The 26,833-nt window shown below is 39.0% G+C and overlaps 2 protein-coding genes across 3 annotated transcripts in view; one reads left to right on the forward strand and one right to left on the reverse strand.

The window, feature by feature from the left end:
- The first annotated feature begins 1,979 nt into the window (after nt 1-1,979).
- On the forward strand, nt 1,980-13,228 carry CACYBP (calcyclin binding protein). Its single transcript, XM_032393467.1, has 6 exons — nt 1,980-2,205; nt 5,942-6,161; nt 9,552-9,648; nt 9,900-9,999; nt 11,485-11,582; nt 12,631-13,228. The coding sequence occupies exons 1-6, from the start codon at nt 2,185-2,187 to the stop codon at nt 12,785-12,787; spliced, it is 693 nt and encodes a 230-aa protein (XP_032249358.1). The 5' UTR covers nt 1,980-2,184; the 3' UTR covers nt 12,788-13,228.
- Nucleotides 13,229-16,763: 3,535 nt separating this feature from the next.
- The window catches only part of MRPS14 (mitochondrial ribosomal protein S14), a 29,351-nt gene continuing 19,281 nt past the window's right edge, over nt 16,764-26,833 (reverse strand). For both annotated transcript variants that reach the window (XM_032393462.1, XM_032393463.1), the window contains exon 3: nt 16,764-17,231. In XM_032393462.1, coding sequence (XP_032249353.1) covers nt 17,049-17,231 — 183 coding nt within the window. In that variant the 3' untranslated portion in view covers nt 16,764-17,048. The remainder of the gene's footprint in view (nt 17,232-26,833) is intronic.

Below are 26,833 nucleotides of genomic sequence, written 5' to 3' on the forward strand. Positions count from 1 at the left end.
TATGATTTCATTCTTATGTGGAATTTAAGAAACAAAACATGAACATGGGGGAAGGGAAAGAAAAATAAAATAAGATAAAAACAGAGAGGAAAGCAAACCATAAGAGACTCTTAACTACAGAGAACGAACCCAGGGTTACTGGATGGGATAAAATGGGTGATGGTAAGGAGGGCACTTGTTGGGATGGGCATTGGGTATTATATGTAAGTGATGAATCACAAAATTTTACTCCTGACACCAATACTACACTATATGTTGACTAACTTGAATTTAAAGTTTAAAAAAAGACCAGTAATAAAAATAAATAAATAAATGCATACATACATACATCAAATCTCTATTTAGGCTATCTGGCAGTAGGGGGAGTTGCCCCAGATGTATAATCAAGCAAATTAGAAAAATCACTGCATTAGGTCAACCTTTCGCGCAGTGCAATGGGCTATTTGTTCTTATTTAATTAAGTATAAATAATTCCAGGCTTTGGGCTGGACACTTTTTAAGAAACAGGAATAATTAACATACAACAAAATGCACAGAACTTAAGGAGTTCATTCTATCAATTTTGACAATTGTAATGTATCAGTGTAACATTTCATCTTCTTGGGAAAATTCCCGCCTACTTAAATATAACTTTTAGCTAAGTATAACATACAAAAAAAATTGCACTCCAGTGTATAGCTCCATGAAATTTCTACAAAGGGAACATACCTGCAACCAACATCCAAATCAAGACATAGGACATTATATGAACCTCAAAAGCCTCCTCGTGGTTTGTCATTGTCCTCCCCATCCAAGGAAAGACTATCCTGATTTTTAACACCATAACTAATGACTTTTGCTGGTTTTACACTTCACTTAAATAAAACCAAACGATGTAAACTCTATCTGGTTTCTTTCCCTTAACGTCAGGTCTGTGAGATTCATGCATCTTATAAGTAATTGCAGTTTGTCTATTTTTGTACTGCACTACAGAAGCTTCTTCACCATGACAATGGCCAGCCTGCATTTTTCTAGTAGCTTTTTTCCTTCTCAGACTTCTAATCGTTGCCTTGGGCGATAAAGCTGAGTGAGGGTTATTTGACTTCCTAGAGATTACTGTTTGTTCCTAATCCTGTTGCAGACGTTTTAAGGGTGCCCAAGGCTAAAATAATCTGAAAAGAGGAGGAACATAGTGTATTCCCAGGAAAACTCAGCCTACATTTTTTCTGGTTAACAGCCTCAGATCGAATTCAAACCTGGGTTAGAATTAGAGAGTTGCAGAATGTTCGGTGATGGGGACGACGGTACCGCAGAAGCAATTCAACAATCAAGGAACAAAGGGGGAGCCACAATTGCGGCCGAAGACTGGGGAGCCTGGCAGACGCTTTAACCCCTGGCAGCGCTACTGGGTCCCGTCACGTGGCCACAACCCCACCTCCCGTGGCGCTCCGTGATGATGCCACCACATCGCAGATGCTACATCGTGGTGACGTCTCCAGAGCGTCAGAACCCACTGAAAATCAAACTATTCCCTTCAGGATTCTCCACGCTAACCGTCTTCATTCTTTCCTGTTTTGGCATAAAAAGGCTGCCCCTTCTCCCCCTCTTTGGTCCTTTTCTCACAGACGCTCACAAATTAGCTTCAGATAAGATGGATGCCTAGCCGACCCGGTGCCCTAGAGGGGACGGAATCAGCCAACTCTCTAGACAACTTCCGATTTGGACCCCCGAAGACCAGTACGTTATTTCCGGGGTTGGGTTAAGATACGCCAAGACAGCGGTTCTGAGCTGCGACTGCGCAGCCGGGACACGCGCGGTCAAAGTATAACACGTACAGTTGCCCGGGCGGGGAGGAAGAGGCGTTACTCTTCTCGAGCTGCTGGTTTGCTCGCGAGAGTTGAGCGTTGCTAGGAGGCTCGGCGGACGGGGCGGGGCCAGGTTCGGCGGGGCGGGGCTAAGCGAGGCAGGCGGTGCGCGCGCGCGGGGGGGGAGCTGGGGGGGGGCGGCGAGGGACTCGCGAAGGTTCCAGAGGCGCCGCGTGCGGGAGGCGGGCCGGGTCTCGCGCCGGGTCGGGTGTGCGCGCAGGCTTGGGGAGCTGCGACTCGTGCGGGTGGGGCCTGCGTCCGGGTGAGCGCGTTCGGTGCGGTGTTTCCTGTTCTCTCCGCTGCGTGTCTGCAGCTCGGGCCTTGCCTAATCAGCCCGACCATGGCTTCAGCTTTGGAAGAGGTAAGGGTCCGGCTTCATCTTCCTCACTTCGGCCGTGCGGGGCTTTGAGCGCCGTCGCCCCGTACTCGCGCCCGCTCCCCGCCCTGTATCCCGAGCTGAGGTGCCCGGCGGCCGCCTCCCTGGCTCCCTCCTGTGTCGTCGGGTCCCTGAGCTTCGTCTCGGCCGCCCAGCCGCCCACCTGCAGCGGCCTCCCCCGGCTTCCGGCCTCCGTTGCCCCGGGAAAGTTGTCGATGGACACCCGGCGCTCAGCCCCGGCCTTGCCGGTGGTCCCTGCCCCGCGGGCTGGGTGCTCGGGGCAGTGTCGCGGTCCCCGGCTGCAGGTAGTGCCCGCGGTGGACCTGGGCGAGCTGGTCACCTTCACGTTTTCCTCAGGCTCCGTCAGCCCCTGCTAGACGAGCCCGGGAAGGTGAAGCTTCTTTTGCAGAAACCGAGGGTCATTCCACCGTAGAAGGCGGTTGGAAGGTGAGAAGTCTTTGCTCCCAGCACTTGACTTCTCCTAGTCCTGTTTTCTCAGTGCACATGAGTAGCTGGGTTACTTTGGGCAAGTTATTGCGCGTCTCTGTGCCACAGTAGTATCCATTTCATAGAGTTAGACCAGCTAATAGTCCTAAATGTTGAAAACAGTGCTTGGCAAACAGCAATCTGCTAGATGCGTTTTAAAAATAAATTGAAAGGCTGTAACTAGCGGTGGGAAATAGCCTTTTTCTCTTTTAAGGTCTATGAACTCTGAACCAGGGGCGTCTTAACTTTTTTGAAGACTTAGTTTGCACAGTTACAAAATAAGAATAATAATACTTGCATTGCTCTTTTCCTGGCCTAAGTAGGATGTCAGTACATGACACTGTTATTCACAGTAAAGTGTTGAGTATTAACTAGATTTGTTTTCTGGAGATCTCTTCCTCAATATGAACAAGTCCAAGAAATCTCATACTTGACTTGGAAACATCTTTAAATGAAGAAAATATGTGTGTGTGTATGTGTGTATTATACTGGATTCCTTGCCCCAGGTTTATGTTACGTGTTAAAGATAGGCCTTGGGTTTCCGTGTGCCCTGAGGAGACAGTCTCTGCAGTGACTTCACGGTCACACATGTGGATAGCTCAGTTATTAATCCTCTTCAAAATAAGGGATTTTTCTCAGTTGAGGTACTTTAAAATACACTTAGGACACTTCAGAGGTTGTTTTTGTTTGATATAAAATTCACTGTTTAGCCATTTTAAAGTGTCTATTTTTAGTACATTTAGTGTTGCACAACTATCACTACTGTATAATTCCATATTTTCATCATCCCCAAAAGAGACCTATTAAGTGTCTGTTAAGCAGTCCCTTCGTACTTCCGCTCCCTCCAGCAACCACTAATTACTTTGTCTCTATGGATTTGCCTATTCTGGACATTTCATGTAAATGGAATCTTACAGAATGTGGCTTTTTGCTTTTGGCTCTTTTCACTTAACATAATCTCTAGTTCATCCATGGTGTGGCAGGTGTTCCTTTTTATGGCCGAATAATATTCCATTATATGGATATACCACATTTTGTTTCTCCTTTATCAGTTGATGGACATTTGGATGATTGATTTTTGGCTATTATGAACTGTGCCGCTATGAATACTGTGTACAGCTTCTAATGTGGACATGTATTTTCAATTCTGTGAGGTACGTACCCAGGAGTGGAATTGTAGGAGCCTGTGAACTCTTTCAAAGTGGCTGCACCACTTTACGTTCCCATAAGTTACGTATGAAGGTACCAATATCTGCCCACCCTCTTACTTAACACTTGTTATTTGGGGGAGGGGGGTTGATGTTAGCCATCCTAGTGGGTGTGAAGTGGCATCCTATGGTGATCTTGATGTGCATTTCCTAAATGACTAAGATTGTCGAGCATCTTTTCATGTGCTTGATGGCTGTGTTCAAGTCCTTTGCTCATTTTGAGGCACTTTGGTTTCAATGCTTCCTGGTGAAGAACTCAGAGAAGAAAAAGCTTGAATGTGTTTATGGGTGGGGATAAAAGGGATGCGTGATGTTGCATAAGGAAAACAAATGAATGCTAAGGTAAATTAGATGAGAAACTGCTTTATCTATGACATCTTCAAGTATGTGTGCAGGAAAAGTACCAAAGGGATCAATTTTACTGGTTTCAGGTCTGCAAATAATAGAACTGTGGAATTAAAAACAGGCCTGTTGGAAGGTTGCTTCAGACTTAAGAGTGGCTCCCTTCCTTTTGTAGTACGAGATAGCCAAAACTGGCTGTAAAGAGGGCCTGAGAATCCCTTGCTTAATTCTCAGAGTTAAGAAGCCTCCTAGAAAAAAGATTCCTATCCAGTCAAGAAATAAAACATCTTGTTTAAGACTTGATATATTTTCTATTTTTTGTTGTTGTTAACTGAATCCTTACTCAGGAACAAATACACTGATTTTACATTTCAATATTTTTATCATATTGGTAATAGAATCTGTGAATTTTTAAGATCATAATAAGATACTGCTTTGAACGAAAGCATCTTGGTTCTGTGCTCAAAAGATGAAATTGCAGGATTCTTTGTCTTAGCAGTATGGGTTTTGGGGTGAGGGGAGTAGATAAGAAACATCCTAGTAGTTACTGATAAGTGAAATGAGGGCGTCAGAGTTAAATGGATAAGGGTAAAAAGCATTTGTTTTTCTGTTATTACATTTTGTAAGACTTAAGAAACAAAGACTTTAAAATTCTACTTGGACATTATACTGAGTTATCAAGCATTTAAAGATTTTTATATTGAGGTTTTTTATATGCTCTGAGGCTATAGTATATAATGTCAAATTGCTATTATCAAGCCAGAATGTAAAGTTATTTTAAGAAAAATGAAACCCTTGTTTGTAAGGATCTTATGCATTTGCAGTATGTCAGAGGATAATGGGGGAAAGGTTTTAAGCTGATTAATTATAATTATCTAATAGTGTCTTTAACTCTTGAACGTCATAAAATGTTGGCCCTCTCTCTAGAAAGTAGAAATAGACACTGGTAGGCAGTGTATTGGCATGAGGAGAAAAGAACAGGTGGTTTTTTTCAGTGATCAAGACTGTGTCGCATTTTGGATTGTTTGCCTAGGTTTTTCTCCTCTTTGGTGCAACCAAGACCCAGACTTTTGACTGCAACGTTAACCTGGAGATTCAGAACAAGACTTTTTCTTAAAAGCAGAAATGTCTTTATTTTTTTTATCTCTTAAAAATGCAAACTTTTTAATGTGTAGTATTTGGGGTAGGAACCAGTGAGGAACAATCACAGAAAGTAGACTACCTCAGTAAAGTTGCTGTAGCATTTCACCATGTTCATCGTGTATTCACTCATCTTTTTTATTTTAAGATTTTTAAAATTCCTAATACCTGATGACTAGGAACAGATGTTATAAGGAAATCCATAAATTTTTCTTCAGATTCCTTCATCGAACTTTATGAATCACAACAGTATCTTGTCAATAAACCGTTCTAAAACAAAGGCAGCTACCAAACTGGAAAATTTAGGCTTGATTAATTACTGTTAGTTTAAGATTAAGTTTTCCTTTTAAAAAAAAAAAATAGGAAGCTTCAGTTATTTACAGTTCAATAGGCTGGAGAAAAGAATCTCAGGTTGCAACCCAACCCTAGAAAATTTAAATGAATCTCTTAATTCTTAGCTCTTCAGTAAACTGAAATGACCAATAGGCACAATATCCAGTTATTATTTTATTTATCATAGCTAACTTCCTTCTATTTTAACACAGCTACAGAAAGATTTAGAAGAGGTGAAGATGCTGCTGGAAAAAGCCACTAGAAAAAGAGTACGTGATGCCCTTACAGCTGAAAAATCCAAGATTGAGACAGAAATCAAGAACAAGATGCAACAGAAATCACAGAGGAAAGCAGAACTTCTTGACAGTGAAAAGCCAGCTGCTGTGGTTGCTCCCATTACAACAGGATATACAGTGAAAATCAGTAATTACGGTATGACTCCCTATCCTACATCCAGTTCTTTCTGCCTCCCAGGAACTTATTCGTGAGTAGTGACCCACTAACAAAGTCAATTTTTAAAATAGTCTCAGTGTTTGTTTTTGGTAGTTTGAAAGAGAAGACCTACTGTTATTTATTAAGATGCTTTGGAAGAGATGAAAAAGGAAAGAATAGATTTAAAAGCTATCAACAAGAGCAAGATGATCTTCTGTAATGAGTAGCAAGAATGAACCTATTCTGAAATATGTTCAGCATATAAGGAATACAGCTTCTTGTTTTAATCCTGTTTTGCATTTTATTTTGCCCAACAACCACCAGTATTATCTAAGGAAAGGAATCGAGGCAAATCTGAGAAACATTTCTGAGTGCCCAATCTATGCCACTGTTGTGCTTGGGCTTGTGGATACACAGTGACCAAGACCCAGTCCTTGCTCATGGTGTGGTTAGGACACAGACATACAACTAATACCATAACATGTAATGATACCATTTTCTCTCAGTAGATCATTTTGGAACAGTGCAACTTGAATCTGATGAGCTCTCTTGAGGGGAGGGACAGTCATTTTTCTTTGTGCTCCCAGTATCTAGCACATAGTAATTACTTAATATTTGCTCGAATGAAGTGAATAGAGGTTTGTGAAGTTTTGTGGGAATACAGCTGATGTAATGGAGACTTAGACATTTGAGTTTGAAGGGTGAGTTCGGCAAGTGTAAGAAAAGGAGGGGGGATCGAGTGAGCAGAGGACATGCATAGAGCCATGAAAGGCAGCATGTATTTTCCGTATTGTCATAATGAAAAGCAGTGTGTGTTGTGCTTAAGAGATGTAGTATAGTGGGCGCCTGGGTGGCTCAGTTGGGTAAGTGACTGCCTTCGGCTCAGATCGTGATCCCAGAGTCCCAGGATCCAGTCCCGCATTGGGCTTCCCGATCAGCGGGAAGTCCCTCGCCCCTCTTGTGTGTGCTCTCTCTCTCTCTCAAATAAATAAAATCTATTTTTAAAAAGAGAGATGTAGTATAGTACAATAAGGAGATATGCTGTGTACTTATTCGACCAAAGGAAGCTGGTCTGAGCTTGTAGGATTATGGCATATACCCAGCAACCTTGATTTGTGTTAAGGGAGAAACTGTTCTCAATGTGGAGGATGGATCGAATGAATGGGAAGAAACTAGATGAAGGTCTGCAGAACCTTCTAGGATGTCTTTTTTTTTTTATTAACACTACACTTTTTCTATAGGACTAAGGAACAGTCAAGGATATACAGAGAGCATATATATACAATATTCATTATTCATTTTTATTCACATTTTATTCACTTTTTATGTGAAGTTTGTATGTTTTTAGTTGACAGAATTCATCTAGGTTAGTCAAATTAGATTTGGATGATTGGGACTCTGTATTTTACTGTGTCAGTGAAGGGAATTGAGAAAGCAATGATTGCCTTTGAACTGTTTAGAGAAGTAGAAATGATTATGAAGTTAGATAATATTGATGTTTAGACATCCAGTTTAGTAGTGAATTATTGATATTTAGGTATAGGACAAAATTTCCACAAAAAGAAAATGAGCTGCTCTTTTAATTTTTTTGAGTATAGTTGACCCACAATGAGACATACGTTCAGGTGTACAGCGTAGTGATCCAGCACCTCTGTTAGGCTGTGCTCACCTCAGGTGTCACGTACAATGCTATTACAGTATCATCTATATTCCCTGTGCCATACCTTTTATTCTCCCCAATTTATTCATTCCATAACTGGAAGCCTGTACCTCCCACTCCCCTTTACCACTGTGCCTATCTCCTCCCCTTAACCCCGACAACCATTGGTTTGTTCTCAGTGTTTATGGGTCTATTTCTGCTTTTGTTGGTTTTTTAGATTCAACATATAATGAAATCATATGCTATTTGACTTTCTCCATTTGACTGACTTCACTTAGCATAATACTCTGTAGGTCCATCCATGCTGTTCTGGATGGATGGCAAGATCTCCTTTTTTATGGCTGAGTAATGATTCCATTGTCATATATACTACATCTTTATCCATTCATCTGTTGACAGACACTTAGGTTGCTTCCCTCTCTTGGCTATTATAAATAATGCTGCAGGGGTACATGTATCTTTTAAAGTTAGTGTTTTTGTTTTACACGAGTAAATACCCAGTAGTGGAATTACTGAATCATAATGGCATATCTATTTTGAATTTTCTGAGCAACTTCCATACTGTTTTCCACACTGGCTGTACCATTTTACATTGGTACATTCCCACCAACAGTGTACAAGGGTTCCTTTTTTTCCACATCCATACCCACATTTGTTATTTCATGTTTTTGGGGTTTTGTTTGTTTTTTAATTCTAGCCATTCTGACAGATGTAAGGTGACATCTCATTGTTTTGATTGGTATTTCCCTGATGATTAGTGATGTTGAGCATCTTTTCATGTGTCTGTTGGCTAACTGTATGTCGTCTTTGGGGAAATGTCTATTCAGGTCCTCTGCTCATTTTTTAATTTGATCATTTGGGGGCTTTTGGTGTTGAGTTGTATGCAAGTTCTTCTGTATTTTGCAATATTAACCCCTTACCAGATAGATCATTTGCAAATATCTTCTCCCATTCACTAGGTTGCCTTTTCATTTTATTGGTGATCCTTTTATGTGCAGCTTTTTATTTTAGTATAGTCGTACTGTTTTTGCTTTGGTTTCCCTTGCCTCAGGAGCCGCATCTAGAAAAATGTTGCTATGGCCAGTGCCAGAGACATTGTTGCGGATGTTCTCTTCTAGGAGCTTATGGTTTCATGTCTCGCGTTTTCATCCATTTTGAGTTTGTGTGAGTGGTATTAGAAAAATGGGCTACTCTTTTCTTTTTTTTATGTTATGTTAATCACCATACATTACATCATTAGTTTTTGATGTAGTGTTCCATGATTCATTGTTTGCATATAACACCCAGTGCTCCATGCAGAACGTGCCCTCCTTAATACCCATCACCAGGCTAACCCCTCCCTCCACCTCCTCCCCTCTAAAACCCTCAGTTTGTTTCCCAGAGTCCATAGTCTCTCATGGTTCGTCTCCCCCTCTGATTCCCCCCCTTCAAAAAATGGGCTACTCTTAAAGAATGTGTTTAATGATCATATTACTATTCTAAGGAATAAAAAAAAAACGGGCTTTGTGTTCAGTAAACCTGGATTTGAATCCAAGTTTTACCACTAGCTAGATGCCTAATTTTGTAGATTACTTAACTGCTATGAAGCTCAATTTCTCCATCTAGAAAGTTTCTTATTTTTCCCGTGTTTCTATTCCAGAATTTAGTTTCCTCCAGTTTTAGGAGCCATATGCATTTGTTGTTCTAGAGATAGTATGAGACTTTACTCATGTCCCTTTTTTTGTTACTAGGATGGGATCAGTCAGATAAGTTTGTGAAAATCTACATTACCTTAACTGGAGTTCATCAGGTCCCCACCGAGAATGTGCAGGTGCATTTCACAGAGAGGTGAGTTCTCACGATGGGAAATAGAGTGATCATTAAGTCAGAGATTGCTTTATTACTGGTTCTCTTCTTTTCAGTTTCTAAACCTGCTTAAATTTAGAATTTTCCTTTACACCTGCTTTGAAGAGGCTAATCTTATCACCAGGGATGGCCAAATGCACATCCTAAAATAAAACTTGTGGCTTTTTTCCACAAGAGCTATAGAGCACCTCTCATAGAGCCAGAGAGATAATGTATTCACTATTGTATTATAGGTCATTTGATCTTTTGGTAAAGAATCTAAATGGGAAGAGTTACTCCATGATTGTGAACAATCTCTTAAAACCCATCTCTGTGGAAGGCAGTTCAAAAAAAGTAAGTTTACTTTTTTGTCATATTGTGAAACCTCATTAAATTGAACCTGGTTGGGCGCCTGGGTGGCTCAGTTGGTTAAGCGACTGCCTTCGGCTCAGGTCATGATCCTGGAGTCCCTGGATCGAGTCCCGCATCGGGCTCCCTGCTCGGCGAGGAGCCTGCTTCTCCCTCTAACCCTCCCCCCTCTCATGTACTCTCTCTCTCTCTCATTCTCGCTATCTCAAATAAATAAATAAATCTTTAAAAAAAAAAAAAAAAAAAAAATATAAATAAATAAATAAATAAATTGAACCTGGTTGATTTAGAATTGAGAGGAACTAGAATTAATTTATCCTCTGTAACAGGGATCAGCAAACTATAGCCTGATGGCTATATTATTGGAACACGCCTGTGCTCACTTGTTTATGTGTTGTCTGGGCCTGTGATTGCACTGTAATGGCAGAATTAAGTAGCTGCACCAGAAACCTAAAATAATAACTATCTGGCCTTGTGTCAACTCTTGCCTCTAGAAGAATAGATTATTATAAGAATATTGCATTAAAATCAAGAAGGGAATAAACTTTTAAAATTGGTTAAGAGTGAGACTTGAGTTTTCGTGCCAGTTTTGCCACTTACTAGTTGTGACTTTTTGGTAGCTCACTTAATCATTCTGTGCCTCAGTTTCCTCCTTTGTACAATGGGAATAGTTTATCTTACAGAGTTGAAATTATATACTGAAATGAAATATATATAAAGTGCTTAATTTTTGATACATAAGAGGGCTTAAACACTTAGCCTAATTAGAAGTAGTAAAATCTATAAAAAATAAATGGCCTTTTAAACTATTATTCACATTTTTCACTAACTCAGATAATCTCTTTTCTACTTAAATAAGGTTTAATACATCTGGTACATAGATGTGCCATTCTGCCATCTGTGTTTACATACTTCTATAGCAGTTTAAAGGCAGTATTAGAATATAACTTATTAATTAGCTTGTGCCTCACTGCTTCCTTCTTTATCCATTAATCTCATAGTTAAATACTCAAAAGAATCCTAGGAATTATATGGATCACTGTTGAAAGAGTTGTATATTATTTTGATTTCCGCCTTACTGTATTACTCTGTCCTTCAATCACCAAAATCCTACCACTTTTTTCCTTTTTAAGTCAGACACACCAAAATCATCCCGTTTTACAGCCTTTCTCCTTGCTATGCCCTTTCTTCTGGATCTTGGGCCACAGCTCAGATTTCACCTCACAGAGGCCTTTCCTAAAGAACAAACCCCATTAATACCTTCTTTGTCTTGGTTTTTGTCTTTATATTTGAAGGTATTCCAGTTTTACTTGTGTACGTTCTCTTTCATGAGTCCTATTCGTAAAGTATTAGTACCACCTAAAACCGGTCCTACACATAATAGTAACTTGATTGCGTAAATGTTTTCCAAATAACCATGCTTATCTCCATGTGCTGTAAGTTGTACTTGTTTTCCTGCTTTTCTTCCAGGTCAAGACAGATACAGTTCTTATCTTATGTAGAAAGAAAGCAGAAAACACACGTTGGGACTACCTGACTCAGGTTGAAAAAGAATGCAAAGAGAAAGAGTAAGTTTACTTTCACGTCTTTAAGAATTAAATGTATTCTTTGCTGGGACTGTAGATTTTTAACACTTTGCTGTTATGGGTAAGAGTTGTATAATCTGTAATTTGACCATTTACCTCTTAATGTCCACTGAGTAACCCAATCATCATCTTGTATCTTTCTACTGTCAATGTATTTAAGGAGGGCACAGATCCAGCAAGTTGCTTTTTACGGAGGGCTTTAGTTTGGTTGGCTTTTTTGTATTGGTTCTTAACCCTGGGCCAGTGGTGCTTTTTTTTTCCCCCTTAAGAGAGCAAGTGAGCATGCATGAGGGAGGGGACAGTGGGGGGCAGAGTGTGGAGAGAGAATCCCAAGCAGGTTCCACGCCCAGCGTGGAGACTGACACGGGGCTCCATCTCCACCCTGAGATCGTGACCTGAGCTGAAACCAAAAGCAAGAGTTGGGTGCTTAACTGACTGAGCCACCCGGGTGCCCCACCTGTGCTGCTTCTATACAGATTCTCTGTCCATTCCCAGAGATTCCATTAGTCTCAAGAGAGGTCCAGATACCTAGATCAACGTTTTGAATTCCACAGAAGTTTCTCATATGTAATTAGTTTCACTGTCACTGGTGCAGAGTGAAAGAGAATATTTTTATCCTACTTAATGGCTATTCTAAAAAGTGTTTATTTAAAGATATTTCCGTTCTAGGTCAAACTTTTCCTCTGCCTGAAATGTCCTGCACTGGCGATGCCCTACATTGAGTCATTCAGCCTTCCTCCTCCCTCCCACTCCTCCCCTGTAGCCGGGGGTGCACTTGGTTGGCTAGAGTTAGGAAATACATGTATCTAATTTGATTTTAAATCTAGAACAAATTACCTGAGCACAGGACCATGTCTTTCTCTTGTTGTATCCTCAGTGCCCAGTTATACGATCTGGCACTGAAGGAGGTAAGTGAAGAATATAAAGTTAATTGGCCCTGCTTGGACATGGATTGAACTAGAAGCATTGATTATATTGAGGACCATATCAGTAAATGGGATCATTTAGAACTGTGTTTTCTTTTTCACAGAAAGCCCTCCTATGACACTGAAACAGATCCTAGTGAGGGATTGATGAATGTTCTAAAGAAAATTTATGAAGACGGAGATGATGACATGAAGCGAACCATTAATAAAGCCTGGGTGGAATCAAGAGAGAAGCAAGCCAAAGGAGACACAGAATTTTAAGACTTTAAAGTCATTTTGGGAACTGCGATGTGGAAATATTGATGTTTCCAATGAGGAAATGTTGGTGAGCTGCACAGATAAATTTGACAGATAACTGCTTACATAGCCTTCTTCTAAGTAAAGGCAGTGAATGCTCCCATTTCCTCCTGGAGGATTTATTTAAATAAAATATGCTTATTAAACACTTCCTCCAAAGATGGTTTCCTTAGTAATCTGGGCATTTTGTTCAAAAAAGGATAATATGGTATTCTTGTGTGAAATGTAAAAAAGCAAGTCTTGCCTAATGATGATGCCACATTGTGTGTATTTTTGTTCAGCTAAGATGTAGAAAACAAAAGTTGTTTTTGCCTATAAGTTCCTGATATTTGCCTATAAGTTCCTGATACCAGCTCCCACAATTGTAAGAATAAGTAAAAATAAAACCTGAATTTTTGCATAAAATGCAAATTCGTACCTGTGTGCTTCAAGGTTGCCATAGTTTTCTATGAGCAGCTTAAGTAATACATATACCACACATTACCATGGCCTACTAATCCAATCACAAATACTTTTTTCTCTAGATTTAAATGCTTAGAAATAAAAACGAAATCTAAACTTGACAAGAAAAGGAAAACATCTTTCTATAGTACCAATTAGTAAGTTACCATGGATCAGATGATTTTCAAAAGCAATAACCATAAAGCAAAAATAAATAAAAATCCCATCTATTCCTATGTTCAATAAAGTTGATTAGGTTTTTGTTCAATGGAATAGTTCTGTCTATCCAGGAGTATGCCAGGAAAGGCTTATTAAAAGGGAGGATTTCTTTTAGAATTACTCCCCTTAAAAATCCACAGTTAAGAGCAAGATGCCTGTGATCTCCATTTGTATTTGTCAATTAGATAAGAGAAAGCGATTAAACATACATAGGAAAAATCCAAGAGGATTGACCAAAACTAAACTACTAGAATTAATAGGAGAATCTGGTAAAAATGGTAGGGTAAAAATTGGTAGGGTTTAAAATTAACATATAGGATAACTGTTAAACATTTAACATAACCTCAAAAATAATGGCAAAAATGAATGATAAATGCAAAGAAATAGAAATACCCAAATGTCAATTAATCGAGGACTAGCTGAATAAACAGGTATGTCTACATGGGGGGTCCTTTTACAGTCACAAAAAGAAATGAAGATTATTTCTACATATACAGAATGATCAGCAGGATACAGGAAAAGCAAAGTGCAGAAAATTGTTTATGGTATACTTACCTTAGTGTCCGAAAGGGTGAGACATGTGAATACACAGACATACACGTATTTACTTACTTCAAAAAGAAACCAGAAGAATAACCCAAAACTAATAAAAATGGTTACCAGTAGGGAAAAGAACGAGGTGGGATGGAAACCATACTTGTGAGTGTACCTTTGTCTGTAGTTTCGACTTTAGAACCATCTAAAATTTTAACATTTAAAAGCTAAATAAAAAGTAATCCTAACATTTGAAAACAAACCTAACATATCAAGTTGTGACAGACATACTTGCAAGTGACTTTAGAACACAGTATTTTGACTCTCCATTGCTAGTGCGACAGGAGTCCAAAGACAAACCCACAGAAGTCTTAACACTGTGATCACTTAGTGTTAGGAGTAAAAGTATATGCTGAAGCAATTTTTATGTATTATATGATCAAGGTAATGAATAACTCGAGTCATTAGGAGCTTATATTTATTTAACAAGTACAGAATCGATATGAACTTACATTCTTTTTCTTAAATGCACATTTCTTAGCAACATCCACCAAAAGGGCCTTTATAAAGGCAATGACAATTCAGAATTCAGTAGCAAACAGCAGCACCCTTAGTGCTCAGATATGGTCTCAACACTTTTGTACTAAAAGGACCAGGGAGCCTTGAAAAAATGTGAGGCAGAAAATACACAAGCTAAGCCTGCATTTTCTTTTTTTTTTTAAAGATTTTATTTTATTTATTTGACAGATATAGTGAGAGAGGAAACACAAGCAGGGGGAGTGGGAGAGGGAGAAGCAGGCTTCCCGCGGAGCAGGGAGCCCGATGCGGGGCTCGATCCCAGGACCCTGGGATCATGACCTGAGACGAAGGCAGACGCTTAACGACTGAGCCACCCAGGCGCCCCAAGCCTGCATTTTCTTATGCCAGAAAGTGAGGAAATACCAAATATCCTTCATCAAGTTAACAGGATACAGGACCCAGCAGTGGGAGGACAACCAGAAAGTTGCCTTCTGATGGCACAGCAAATAGTACCCAGCACACTCGGGAAAATTCATTCCTTAAAAAACTGAACCTGAATCTAGTCAAGCCTCTGAATGTAACTACGAGTTTTTAGGGACAGGGGAATAAATTAAAGGACACATGAAGAAGCAAATAGCCAAATGTTGGCCTTTTTTAAAAAAATTATATTATGTTAATCCCCATGAGTTTGCGTATAACACCCAGCGCTCCATGCAGAACGTAAGGAAGGACCAATGACCTGGCTCCTCCAACAAACCAGTAACACGAAAGCAGGAACGACAGGCACAGCAACCAAATGAAATCGATGGATCATGCTTGGATGCCCGAATCAAACAAATGAAAACAAAAAGAGGGTGTCCTATCGATGATACGCCAGAAATCAACAAATGGGACATTCTAGTTATAATCTGATTAACCCTAGTTACTAGCTGGGATATTAGCTAGAGCATTCCAGTTGGTAAGCTGTAATGTAAATTTGGGAAACATGACTCCAAGGTTTGTGAGAATTCTCTCACAGCTTCACCTCCACCAAAATTCCAGACTCTGCTACCCAGGTGCACACCAGGCCTCTCCCTGGGAAGACAAGGCATCTCAAACAGCACGACTGAAACCTGAACTCACATGCCCAGTTTCCTCCCAACTGATTCTTTTCTGCCCATATTTTCTATCTGGGGGTTGCCTTCTACCATCCATCCAGTCACCCTTACCAGAAACCCACAGTCCCCTTTACCTCTTAAATATAATCAGTCTCTAAGTCTTGCCCAATTTTCTTTCTAAATAAGACTTTTTAAAATCTATCCTCTTGTCTGCCTCAACTCCCTTTGTTAAGGCCCTGGTTTTCCAGAACGATTATGACATCCCTAACTGGTTATCTTGCATGGAGCCTTTCCACTCGTGGCCTAGATCTACCATACTATTGTCAGTTATCTGGAGAGCAACTGATGAGGTCATTTCTCTGCTTAAAACTCTCCCAATAGCTGGTATTTCAATTCAGTCTTACCTTCACATACTGTGGTATCTTCCATGACATGGGCTTTGTCTCGCGTTTCATATTTCTCATACAACGGAGGGGCTGCCGTCGCACTCCTTGATGTCTTTGTGCCTCCGCTTCCCCGGTTCCCTCTGCAAAAATCTCGTCCCTTGCCTCTTGATTGAAGTTCCGATGTCAGCTCCGGGAACACTTGCCTGATGTGAAGTGCCTGCTTCCATACTTACACCCCGGGCATTTTTATCACTGGGCTGATCACTGCTGAGTTACTGAACAAGACAATCTTTTGCTACCTTTACTCATTTCTGTTACAGATAAACCAGAATAAAGAAAATATATACTATTCCAACAAAATTTTTCCTGTTTGCATTGATTTTCAGGGGCTCTAAGAGGCCTTCTGTCCTAAAGGCCATCAAAGATGGAACAAGAAAACGTTTAGTGCTTCTGCCTCTTGTCCAGCCATCACACAGAGAAGTGGAGCATGACTTAGACACCCAGGAACATCAGCTGTACCGTCTAACACATCGTTTCCCTAACGATGAGCTGGCCGTACGGTGCGCTATGCAGGTCAGGGAAGCCAGCCCAGGATGACAAACTGCCACAGATGAGCTACTTGTCCGTGAGCTGCGTTAACTATCAGATAATATTGCTTTATGAAATACTACCCTTAAAAATACAGGAACCCTTCATATGTTGCTAAAAGATGCAGCGTGAAGGAAAAGGCAGGCATACAGAGAATATTTTCACAGAATATTTTTTATTACTCTACTCCTTGTAGTATGTATGGAAACAGTACAGTTAATTTTTAAGTCCAAGAGAAGAGAGAATTCACAGAGAGCCAGAATTCACTGACTGAAACATCCACCAAATTTCTTAATTTAAAATTAAAAGGTAATTTAACCGTAGGCAGCATCAGATAGACTAGACTCCCATACTGGACCCCTACAAAACTAGGTTTTTGTCTATTAGAGAAGCCTCTTCTTGCCAGAACTGGCTTCCCTGCTCAGTAGGTTCCGGAGCGGGTCACCATATTGCTCGCTGGACCCCCGACAGCTGCCCGTGGTCTGCTAAGTGACGGAAGACAATACGACTAAGCCTCCAGCGCCGCTTTACACCACGTGGACGGGACGTCATAACACACCGATTTCGGATTCGAACAGGGCAGCTATCCCGGGGAAGGGCAGCAATTTCTCCATCGGCCACTTCCTAAGGGAAGTCACAACATTACTACACAGATCACATGCACACAGTTATTCTATATGCTTGAGTCAATGCTTAGAGTCAGGGAACAAAGGGCTAGATTCACTAATATAGCCAGTTTCCCCAAAGAACCTTAGACACAGTAGTGAACCTTAACCTCTGGGTAGAAACAAATAGACCGGAAAAAATGATAGAAATGTTTGGCATGCTCCCAATACAATCTTTAAAAATTCTATAGAAATTTAACACAGATATACAAGAATCCACAAACCATTAAGTGTAAAGCTCATTCACTTTTAATAGGACATCTCTGTAATAAGCAACTGGAATGCAAACAAACATCAGCAGCACCCCAGGCCCCACGTGTGCCTCCTTTTAGACACTGACCATAGACACTGTTAGCCAGCAGCTCTCCTGATTACTAACACCACAGATGAGTTCTCCGTGTTTAGATTTCATATAAATCTAACCATACAGTAGGCATTCTTTTTTATTCATTTCTCTTTGGCTTCTTTCATTCAATAATATTCTTGTGAGATTCATCCATACTGTTGCATGTGTTGTAATCTGTTCGTTCTCATTGGTGGTGATTTTCGTCGTGTGAACATACCGTAATTCATTTATCCATTCTAGAGCTGATGGACATCTGGGTAGCTTCCAGTTTTGAGCTCTTATGAATAGGGCAGCTACCAAGTAGTGTAATTACTGAATCATATGATAGTTCTATGTTTAATTACTTGAGCAGCCTCCATACTGTTTTCCACAGTGCCTATACCAATTTATATTCCCACTAACACACACGAAGTTTCCCTTTAATCCACATCCTTGCCCATACTTGTTATTTCTTGTCTTTTTACTTCTAACCATTCTGACAGGTGTGAGGTGACATCTCCTTGTAGTTTTGACTGGCATTTCCCTGATGATGAGTGATGTGGAGCATCTTTTCATGTGTCTGTTGGCCATCTGGAAGTCTTCTTTGGAAAAACGTCTATTCAGGTCCTCTGCCAACTTTTAAATTGGATTATTTGCTTTTTTGGGTGTTGAGTTGTAGAAGTTCTTTATGTATCTTGGCTACTAACCTCTTATCATTTGCAATATATCATTTGCAATATCTTCTCCTATTCAGTAGGAGGTCTTCTTACTTTGTTGATGGTTTCCTTTGATGTGCAAAAGCTTTTATTGTGGTGTTAGTCCCAACAGTTTATTTGTGCTTTTGTGTCCCTTGCCTGAGGACACATAGCTAGAAAAATGTTGATACAGTCGATGTCAAAGAAATTATTGCCTATATTTTCTTCTAAGAGTTTTATGCTCTCAGGTCTCACATTTATGTCTTTAATCCATTTTGAGTTTATTTTTACATATAGTATAAGTGGTCTAGTTGTATTCTTTTGCATGTAGCTGTCCAGCTTCCCAACAGCATTTATTAAAGAGACTGTCTTTTCCCCATTGTATATTCCTGCCTCTTTTGTCGTAGATTAACTTATTTCTGTGCTCTCTGTTCTGTTCCAATGATCTATATGTCTATTTCAGTGTCAGTACCACAGTTTTGATTATTATTGCTTTGTTGTATATCTTGAAATCTGGCACTGGGATACCTCCAGCTTTGTTCTTTCTCAAGATTACTTTGGCTATCTGGGCTCTTATGTGGTTCCATAAAAATTTTAATATTATTTGTTCTAGTTCTGTGAAAAGTGCAGTTGGTATTTTGATAGGGATTGCACTGAATCTGTAGAATGCTTTGGGTAGTATGGATATTTTAACAATATTAATCCTTCCAACCCATGAGCATGGACTATCTCTCCATTTATTTGTATTGTCTTCAATTTCTTTCGTTAGTGTTTATAGTTTTCAGAGTACACGTCTTTCACCTCCCTGGTTAAGTTTATTCCTAGGTATTTTATTGTTTTTGGTGCAACTGTAAATGAGACTGTTTTCTTAATTTCTCTTTCTGCTACTTTGCCATTAGTGTATAGAAGTGTAAATAATTTCTGTATATTAATTTTATATCCTGCAACTTTACTGAATTCATTTATTATTTCTAATAGTTTTTTGGTGGAATCTTTAGGGTTTTCTATAGTATCATGTCATCTGCCAATAGTGACAGTTTAACTTCTTCCTTACCAATTTGGATGTCATTGATTCATTGTATGATTGCTGTGGCTAGGACTGCCAGTACTATGTAGAATAAAAGTGGAAAGAGTAGACATCCTTGTCTTGTTTTGGTTCTTACAGGAAAAGCCCCCAGTTTTTCACCACTATATACATTCTTGTTTAAGTCATTTGGAAAATATGTGAACATATTTCTGTTGTCTCCCCATATGTTTTTTCTCCAGCTTTATTGAGATATAACTGACATGTAACATCATGTAACACATTGTGATGATCTATGTATACACTACAAAATAACTACCACAATAAGGCCTACTGAACACCTTCATCACCCCCAAATAATTACTTTTTTTGGTGATGATAACATTTAACATTTACTCTCTTAACAACTTTCCAACATACAATACAGTATTGTTAACTATAATTACCATTTTATATGTTAGATTCTCAGAACTTATTCATCTTATAGAGGTAAGTTTGTACTCTGCCCGAGATCTCCCCACTTCCCCTACCTCCCAGCCACCAGTAACTACCATTCTAATCTGTTCCTATGAGTTCAACTTACTCCACATTCCATATGTAAGTGAAATCAAACAGTATTTGTCTTTCTCTGACTTATTTAACATAATACTCCCAAGGTACATTCAAGTTATTGCAAAAGGCAAAACACCATTGCATATTGTTTGTGCCTTTGTGTACCACATTTTCTTTGAATAAATATCACATTCATTTGCTAACACTTAGGTTGCTTCCATATCTTGGCTATTGTGAATAATGCTGTGGTGAACATGGAAGTGCAGATGTCTTCTCGAATTACTATTTTCATTTTCTTCAGATACTCAGAAGTAGACTGCTGGACCATATGGATAGTTCTATTTTTAACTATTTGAGGAACCTCCAGTTTTCAATAATTAGTGCACCAATTTACATTCCCACCAACAGTGCACAAGGGTTCCCTTTTCCCCACATCCTCGCCAAAACTTATCCTTTGTCTTTTTGATAATAGTCATTCTAACAAGTATGAGGTGATATCTCATTGTGGTTTTGGTTTGCATTTCTCTGATCATAAGTAATATTGAGCATCTTTTCATGTACCTGTAGGGGACGTTTGTAGGACTTCTTCGGAAAAATGTCTATTTAGGTTCTCTGTTCATTTTTCAACTTAAGTGTTGTTTTTTGGCTATTGAACTATAGGAGTTCCTTATATATTTTGGATATTAACCCTTTATCAGGTCTTTTGTTGTGCAGAAGCATTTACTCTTATGTTTTGCTTTTTGTTGCTTGTGCTTTTGGTGTCATATCTAAACAGTCACTGCCAAGACCAATGTCAAGGAGCTTTTCCCTTATGTTTTCTTCTAGAAGATTTACAGTTTCAGGTTTTACTTTTAAGTTTTCACACATCGAGTTAATTATTGTGAGGTGTAAGATAGGGTTCTGATTTCATTCTTTTGCACGTGAACATCCAGTTTCCCCAACACCATTTATTAAAGCAACTACTCTCTCCCCATTAAGTAGTTTGGGTTCCCTTGTTGAATATTTGTTGACCATATATGAATGGGTTTCTTCCTGGGCTCTTGCTTCTCTTCCATTGTTCTAGGTGTCTGTTTTTATGCAGCATACTATCTTGAATATTACAACTTTGTAATAAAGTGTTTTTTTCTTTAAAGATTTTATTTTTAAGTAATCTCAACACCCAACACAGGGCTCGAACTCATAACCCTAAGATCAAGAGTCGCATGCTCCACTGACTGAGCCAGACAGGAGCCCCTATATTAAAGTTTTAAATTAGGAAGTGTGTTGCCTCCAGTTTTGTTCTTCCTCAGGATTGCTTTGGCTATTCAGGGCTCTTTTGTGATTCCATATGAATTTTAGGATTTTTTTTTTATTTCTGTGAAAAATGCCATTGGAATTTATCAAAAAGTCTATAAATGGCTTTGTGTAGTATGGACAGTTCCTTTTCTTTTCAAGACTTATTTTAGAGAGAGAGAGAGAGAGAGAGGAGGGGCAGAGGGAGAGGGAAAGAGAGAATCCCAAGCAGACTCCCTGCAGAGCGCGGAGCCCAACACGGGGCTCGATCTCATGACCCTGAGATCATGACCTGAGTTGAAATCAAGAGTCAGACACTAAACCAACTAAGCCACCCAGGTGCCCCAAGTATGGACATTTTAACAATATTAATTCTTCTGACCCATGAACACAGGACATCTTTTCGTTTATGTCTTCTTCAATTTCTTTTATCAGTGCCTTATAGTTTTCAGCATATGGATCTTTCCCCTCTTGAAGTTTATTCCTAAGTATTCTACTGAATTTGATGCTACTGTAACATGGGATTGTGTTATTTCTTTTTCAGGTATTTTGTTGTTAGTCTATACAAACACAACTGATTTTTGTATCCTTCAACTTTACTGAATTCATTGGTCAGTTCTAACAGTATTTGGTGGAGTCTTTAGGATTTTCCATGTGTAAGATCACATCTGCAAACAAAGACAATTTTACCTCTTTTTTTTTCTCCCACACCCAATGTAGGACTTGAACTCATGACCTGAGAACAAGAGCACATGCTCCACCAACTGAGCCAGACAGGTGCCCCACTTCTTCATTTCTGATTTGAATGCCTTTTTAAAAATTTTTCTTGCCTGAGTACTGTGTTGAATAGAAGAGCCAAGAGGGGGCATCCTTTTCCTGTTCCTGATCTTAGGGGAAAAGCTTTCAACCTTTCACCACTGAGTACAATGTTAGCTATGGGCTTATTATTTTGTTACACATTTCTTCTACACCCAATTTCTTGAGCTTTTATCATGAAATAATGTTGAATTTTGTCAAATACTTTTTTGCATCTGTTGAGATGACCATATGATTTTTATATTTCATTCTATTAATGTGGTATATCATATTTGTTGATCTGCATATGTTGAACCATCTTTGCATCTCTGGGAAACATCCCATTTGATCATGGTGGATGATACTGTTAATATGCTATTATATGATTTTGCTAGTATTTTGTTGAGAATTTTTGCATCTACATTCTTCAGGGATATTGGCCTATAGTTTCTTTTTTTTTTTTTTTTGAGAGGGGGGGGGGGGGGGGGGGGGGGAGAGGGAGAAAGGGGGAGGGAAGGAGGGAAGTAGGGAAGGAGGGAAGAGAGAGAATCTTAAGCAGGCTCCTCACCCAGGGCAGAGCCCAACACGAGGCTCGATCTCACAACCGAGATGAAATCAAGAGTCAGAAGCTTAACCGAATGAGCCACCTAGGCACCCCTGTTTCTTTTCTTATAGTGTTCTTACCTGGCTTTGATGACAGGGTTATGCTGGCTTGATAAAATAAATCCGGAAGTGGTCCTTTGCCTTCAAGTTTTTGGAAGAGTTTGAGAAGTATAGGTATTAATCCACCTTTTTTTTTTTAATGTTTAAAAATGTTTTAATGTTTTAATGTTTAAAAAAAAAAAAATTTTAGGAGAAGGGGGAGGGGCAGAGGAAGAGGGAGAGAATCCTAGCAGGCTCCACACCCTGAGATCATGACCCAAGGCAGAAATCAAGAGTCGGACACTTAACCAACTGAGTCACCCAGGCACCCTGGTATTAATTCACCTTTAAATGTTTGATGGAATTCACTCATGAAGCCATAGGGTCCTGGGCTTTTCTTTTCTGAAAGGTTTCTGATTACTAATTCAATAGCGTTATTCATTATTGGTCAGTTCAGATTTTCTATTTCTCCTCCAATTAGTCTTATTAGGCTGTATATTTCTACGAATTTATCCATTTCTTCTAGGTTATCCAATCTGTTGGCATATAATGGTTCATACCAGTTTTTTTTTTTTTTTAAAGATTTTATTTATTTGACAGAGAGCAAGAGCACTAGCAGGGGGAGCAGCAGAGGGAGAGGGAGAAGCAGGCTCCCCGCTGAGCAGGGAACCCAATATGGGGCTCAATTGCAGGACCCTGGGATCATGACCTGAGCCGAAGGCAGACGCTCAACTGACTGAGCCACCCAGGTGCCCCACCCAGTTCATATCAGTTTATACTTTGTATTTCTGTAGTATCAGTTGTAATGTTTCCTTTTTCATTTGATTTTGAGTTCTTGCTCTTTTTTACTTAGTTTAGCTAAAGATTTGTCAATTTTATCTTTTCAAAACATTAGCTCTTAGTTTCATTGAACCTTAGTGTGTTTCTGGTCTCTATTTCATTTATTTCTGCTTTAATCTTTGATTTTTCTTTTTCTTTCCTTTTCTTCTTCTTCTTCTTTTAACAGTAAGCTCTACACCCAATGTGGGGCTTGAATTCATGACCCTGAGATCAAGAGCTGCATGTTCTACCGGTTGAGCCAGCCAGGTGCCCCTGTTATTCCCTTTCTTTTGCTAACTTGGGCTTAGTTTACTCTTCTTTTTTTAGTTCCTTAAGGTATAAAGTTAGGTTATTTCCCATATGACTTATGAGTCATGAAAATTTGAAACCTCCCGATGCAGATCAAGTAAGAGGGAATGGATTTGAGAGGAGGCTGGAGAAGGGTAATAGAGCCCTGACACCTATGGTAAAGATTCTAACTGCTGGAGAAGCAAAGATGAGGGATCAGATGAGATTTACATTTTTAAAAGATCATTTGCAATAGAGAGAATGAAGCTGGTAAGGGCAAAAGTGGTTGAGATGGAGGAAAAAGAGATTACTACAGAAGCTTGCATTAAGGATTTCTCAGTAGAGATTTATTCTTATATATGTGCATATTACTATGTGATTATATTCACTTAAATATGACAAGTATGATGGACCCTGTGCTAGACTGTGAGAAAGCACAGTAATTACTCTAACATATTAAAAGTGCATAAATTAAATAAAATGCATATGAAAGCCACTAAATTAACACAAACTATTAAGCATTAAAGAATATTTCCTTGGTACTTTATTCTTTTTGGTGTAATTGTAAATGGATTGTTTTCTTAATTTCTCTTTTTGCTACTTCATTATTAATGTATAGAAATGCAATTGGTTTCTGTATATTAATTTTGTATCTTGCACCTTTACTAAAATCATTTATCAGTTGTTAATAGACTATGGTGGAGTCATTGGGTTTTAAGATTTTATTTATTTTAGAGAAAGAGAACATGCACTGCATACAAGTGGGGGAAGGAGGAGAGGGGGAAGGAGAGCAAGAGAGGGAATCTCTCAAGCAGACCCTGTGCTGAGCACCGAGCCTGACACGGGGCTCAATCTCATGATCCTGAGATCATGACCTGAGCCAAAACCAAGAGTGCGATGCTTAACCAACTGAGCCACGCAGGTCCTCCTGGGTTTTCTCTATATAGTATCAGGTCATCTGCAAACAGTGACAGTTTTTACTTTTTTTTTTTTTTTAAAGATTTTATTTATTTATTTGAGAGAGAGAGAGATAGCAAGAGCAGGAACACAAGCAGGGGGAGTGGGAGAGGGAGAAGCAGGCTTCCCACGTGAGCAGGGAGCCCGACGCGGGGCTGGAACCCAGGACCCTGGAATCACGACCTGAGCCGAAGGCAGACAGCCAATGACTGAGCCACCCAGGTGCCCCTTTACTACTTCTTTACCAATTTTGATGCCTCTTCTTTTTTTTCCTTGTGTGATTGCTGCAGTTAAGAGTACTATGTTGAATAAAAGTAGTGAAAGTGGACATCCTTGTTTTCAAACTTGGTGCAAAAGCTTTCAATTTTTCACTGTTGAGTATGACAATGGCTGTAGATTTTTCATACATGGCTTTCATTATGTTGAGGTATGTTCCCTCTAAATCCACTTTGTTGAGTTTTATCACAAATGGCTGTTATATTTTGTCAAATATATTTACTGAGATGATCATATGGTTTTTATCCTTTCTCTTGTTAAAGTATCATGTTGACGGATTTGCCAAAAGTGAACCACCCTTGCATCCCTGAAATAAATCCCTTTGACCATGGTGAATGACCCTTTAATGTACTGTTGACATTGCTTTGCTAAATTTTTTTTAATAATTTTTTTTTTTACCTATGTTCATCAGAGATTTTGGTCTGTGGTTTCCTTTTTTTGTAGTGTCTCTGTCTGGTTTTTGTATCATGTAACAGGCCATGCAGAATGAATCTGGAAGTTTTCCTTCTTTTATTTAATGGAATAGTTTAAGAAGAATAGATATTAACTCTTCTTTAAATGTTTGGTAGAATTGACCTGTGAAGACATCTGGTCCTGGAACTTTGTTTGTTGGGAGTTTTTTGATTACCAAATCGATTTCATTTCTAGTAATAAGAGTCTGTTCAAATTTTCTATCTCTTCCTGATTTGGTTGTGGGAAATTGCAGGTTTCTAGGAATTCATCCATTTCTTCTAGGTTGTCCAATTTGTTGGCATATAATTTTTCAAATATTCTCATTATCAACTGTATTTCTGTAATGTCATTTGTTATTTCCTCTCATTTCTGATTTCATTCCTTCCGTTTTCTTGGTAAATCTGGCTAAATGTCAATTTTATTTATCTTTACAAAGAACTCAGCTCTATCATTGATCTTTTCTATTGTTTTTTTTTTTTTCCCACGTCTGTTTCATTTATTTCTGTCCTGATCTTCATTATTTCCTTCCATCTACTATCCTTGAGATTTGTTCTTTTTCTAGCTCCTTTAAGTGTTAGGTTAGGTTGTTTTGAGATTTTTGTTTCTTGGGGTAGGACTGTATGACTTTAAACTTCCCTCTTAGAAATGCCTTTGCTGTGTCCTAAAGATTTTGGACTTCACTGTTTTCATTTGTTTCCATGTATTTTTTTATTTTCTGATTTTTTCGTGATTCATTTGTGGCTTAGTGTCATGTTGTTTATCCTCCAAGTGTGTTTTTTTCTTGTAACTGATTTCTAGTTTCATATGGTTATGGTCAGAAAAGATGTTTGATATGATTTCAATCCTCTTATATTTATTGAGACTTGTTTTATGACCTTACATGTGATCTATCCTAGAGAATGTTCCCTGTGTACTTGAAAAGAATGTGTATTCTGCCGTTTTTGGATAGAATGTTCTCTATATATCTGTTAGGTCTGTCTGGTCTAATGTATCATTCAAAGCCATGGTTTGCTTATTGACTTTCTTTCTGATGGTCTACCCACTGAGGTAAATGAGGTGTTAAGGCTCCCTACCACTTTGTTTTACTATCAATCTCTCCCTTTATATCTATTAATATTTGCTTTATGTATTTAGGTGCTCCTATGTTGGGTACAGAGCTACTTACAATTATGATATCCTCTTGTTGGATCGATTCCTTTATCATTATGTAATGCCCCTGTCTCTTGCTACAGTTTTTGTTCTAAAGTCTTTTTTTTCTTCTTTTAAGTTTTGGACATATGAACAAGTTTAATTTACCTGCTACACCATCCAGATGGAAATATGCGAGAAATGGATGGAAACAAGATTCATAAACTTAGGAAACAGGCAGGCATTTTTATTTTTTGTCTTATTTTTTAAAATTTTATTTTATTATGTTAGTCACACACATTATATCATTAGTTTTTGATGTAGTGTTCCATGAT

This window comes from Phoca vitulina, unplaced genomic scaffold (genome assembly GCF_004348235.1).
Source record: "Phoca vitulina isolate PV1807 unplaced genomic scaffold, GSC_HSeal_1.0 scaffold73, whole genome shotgun sequence".
Classification (NCBI taxonomy): Eukaryota; Metazoa; Chordata; class Mammalia; order Carnivora; family Phocidae; genus Phoca; species Phoca vitulina.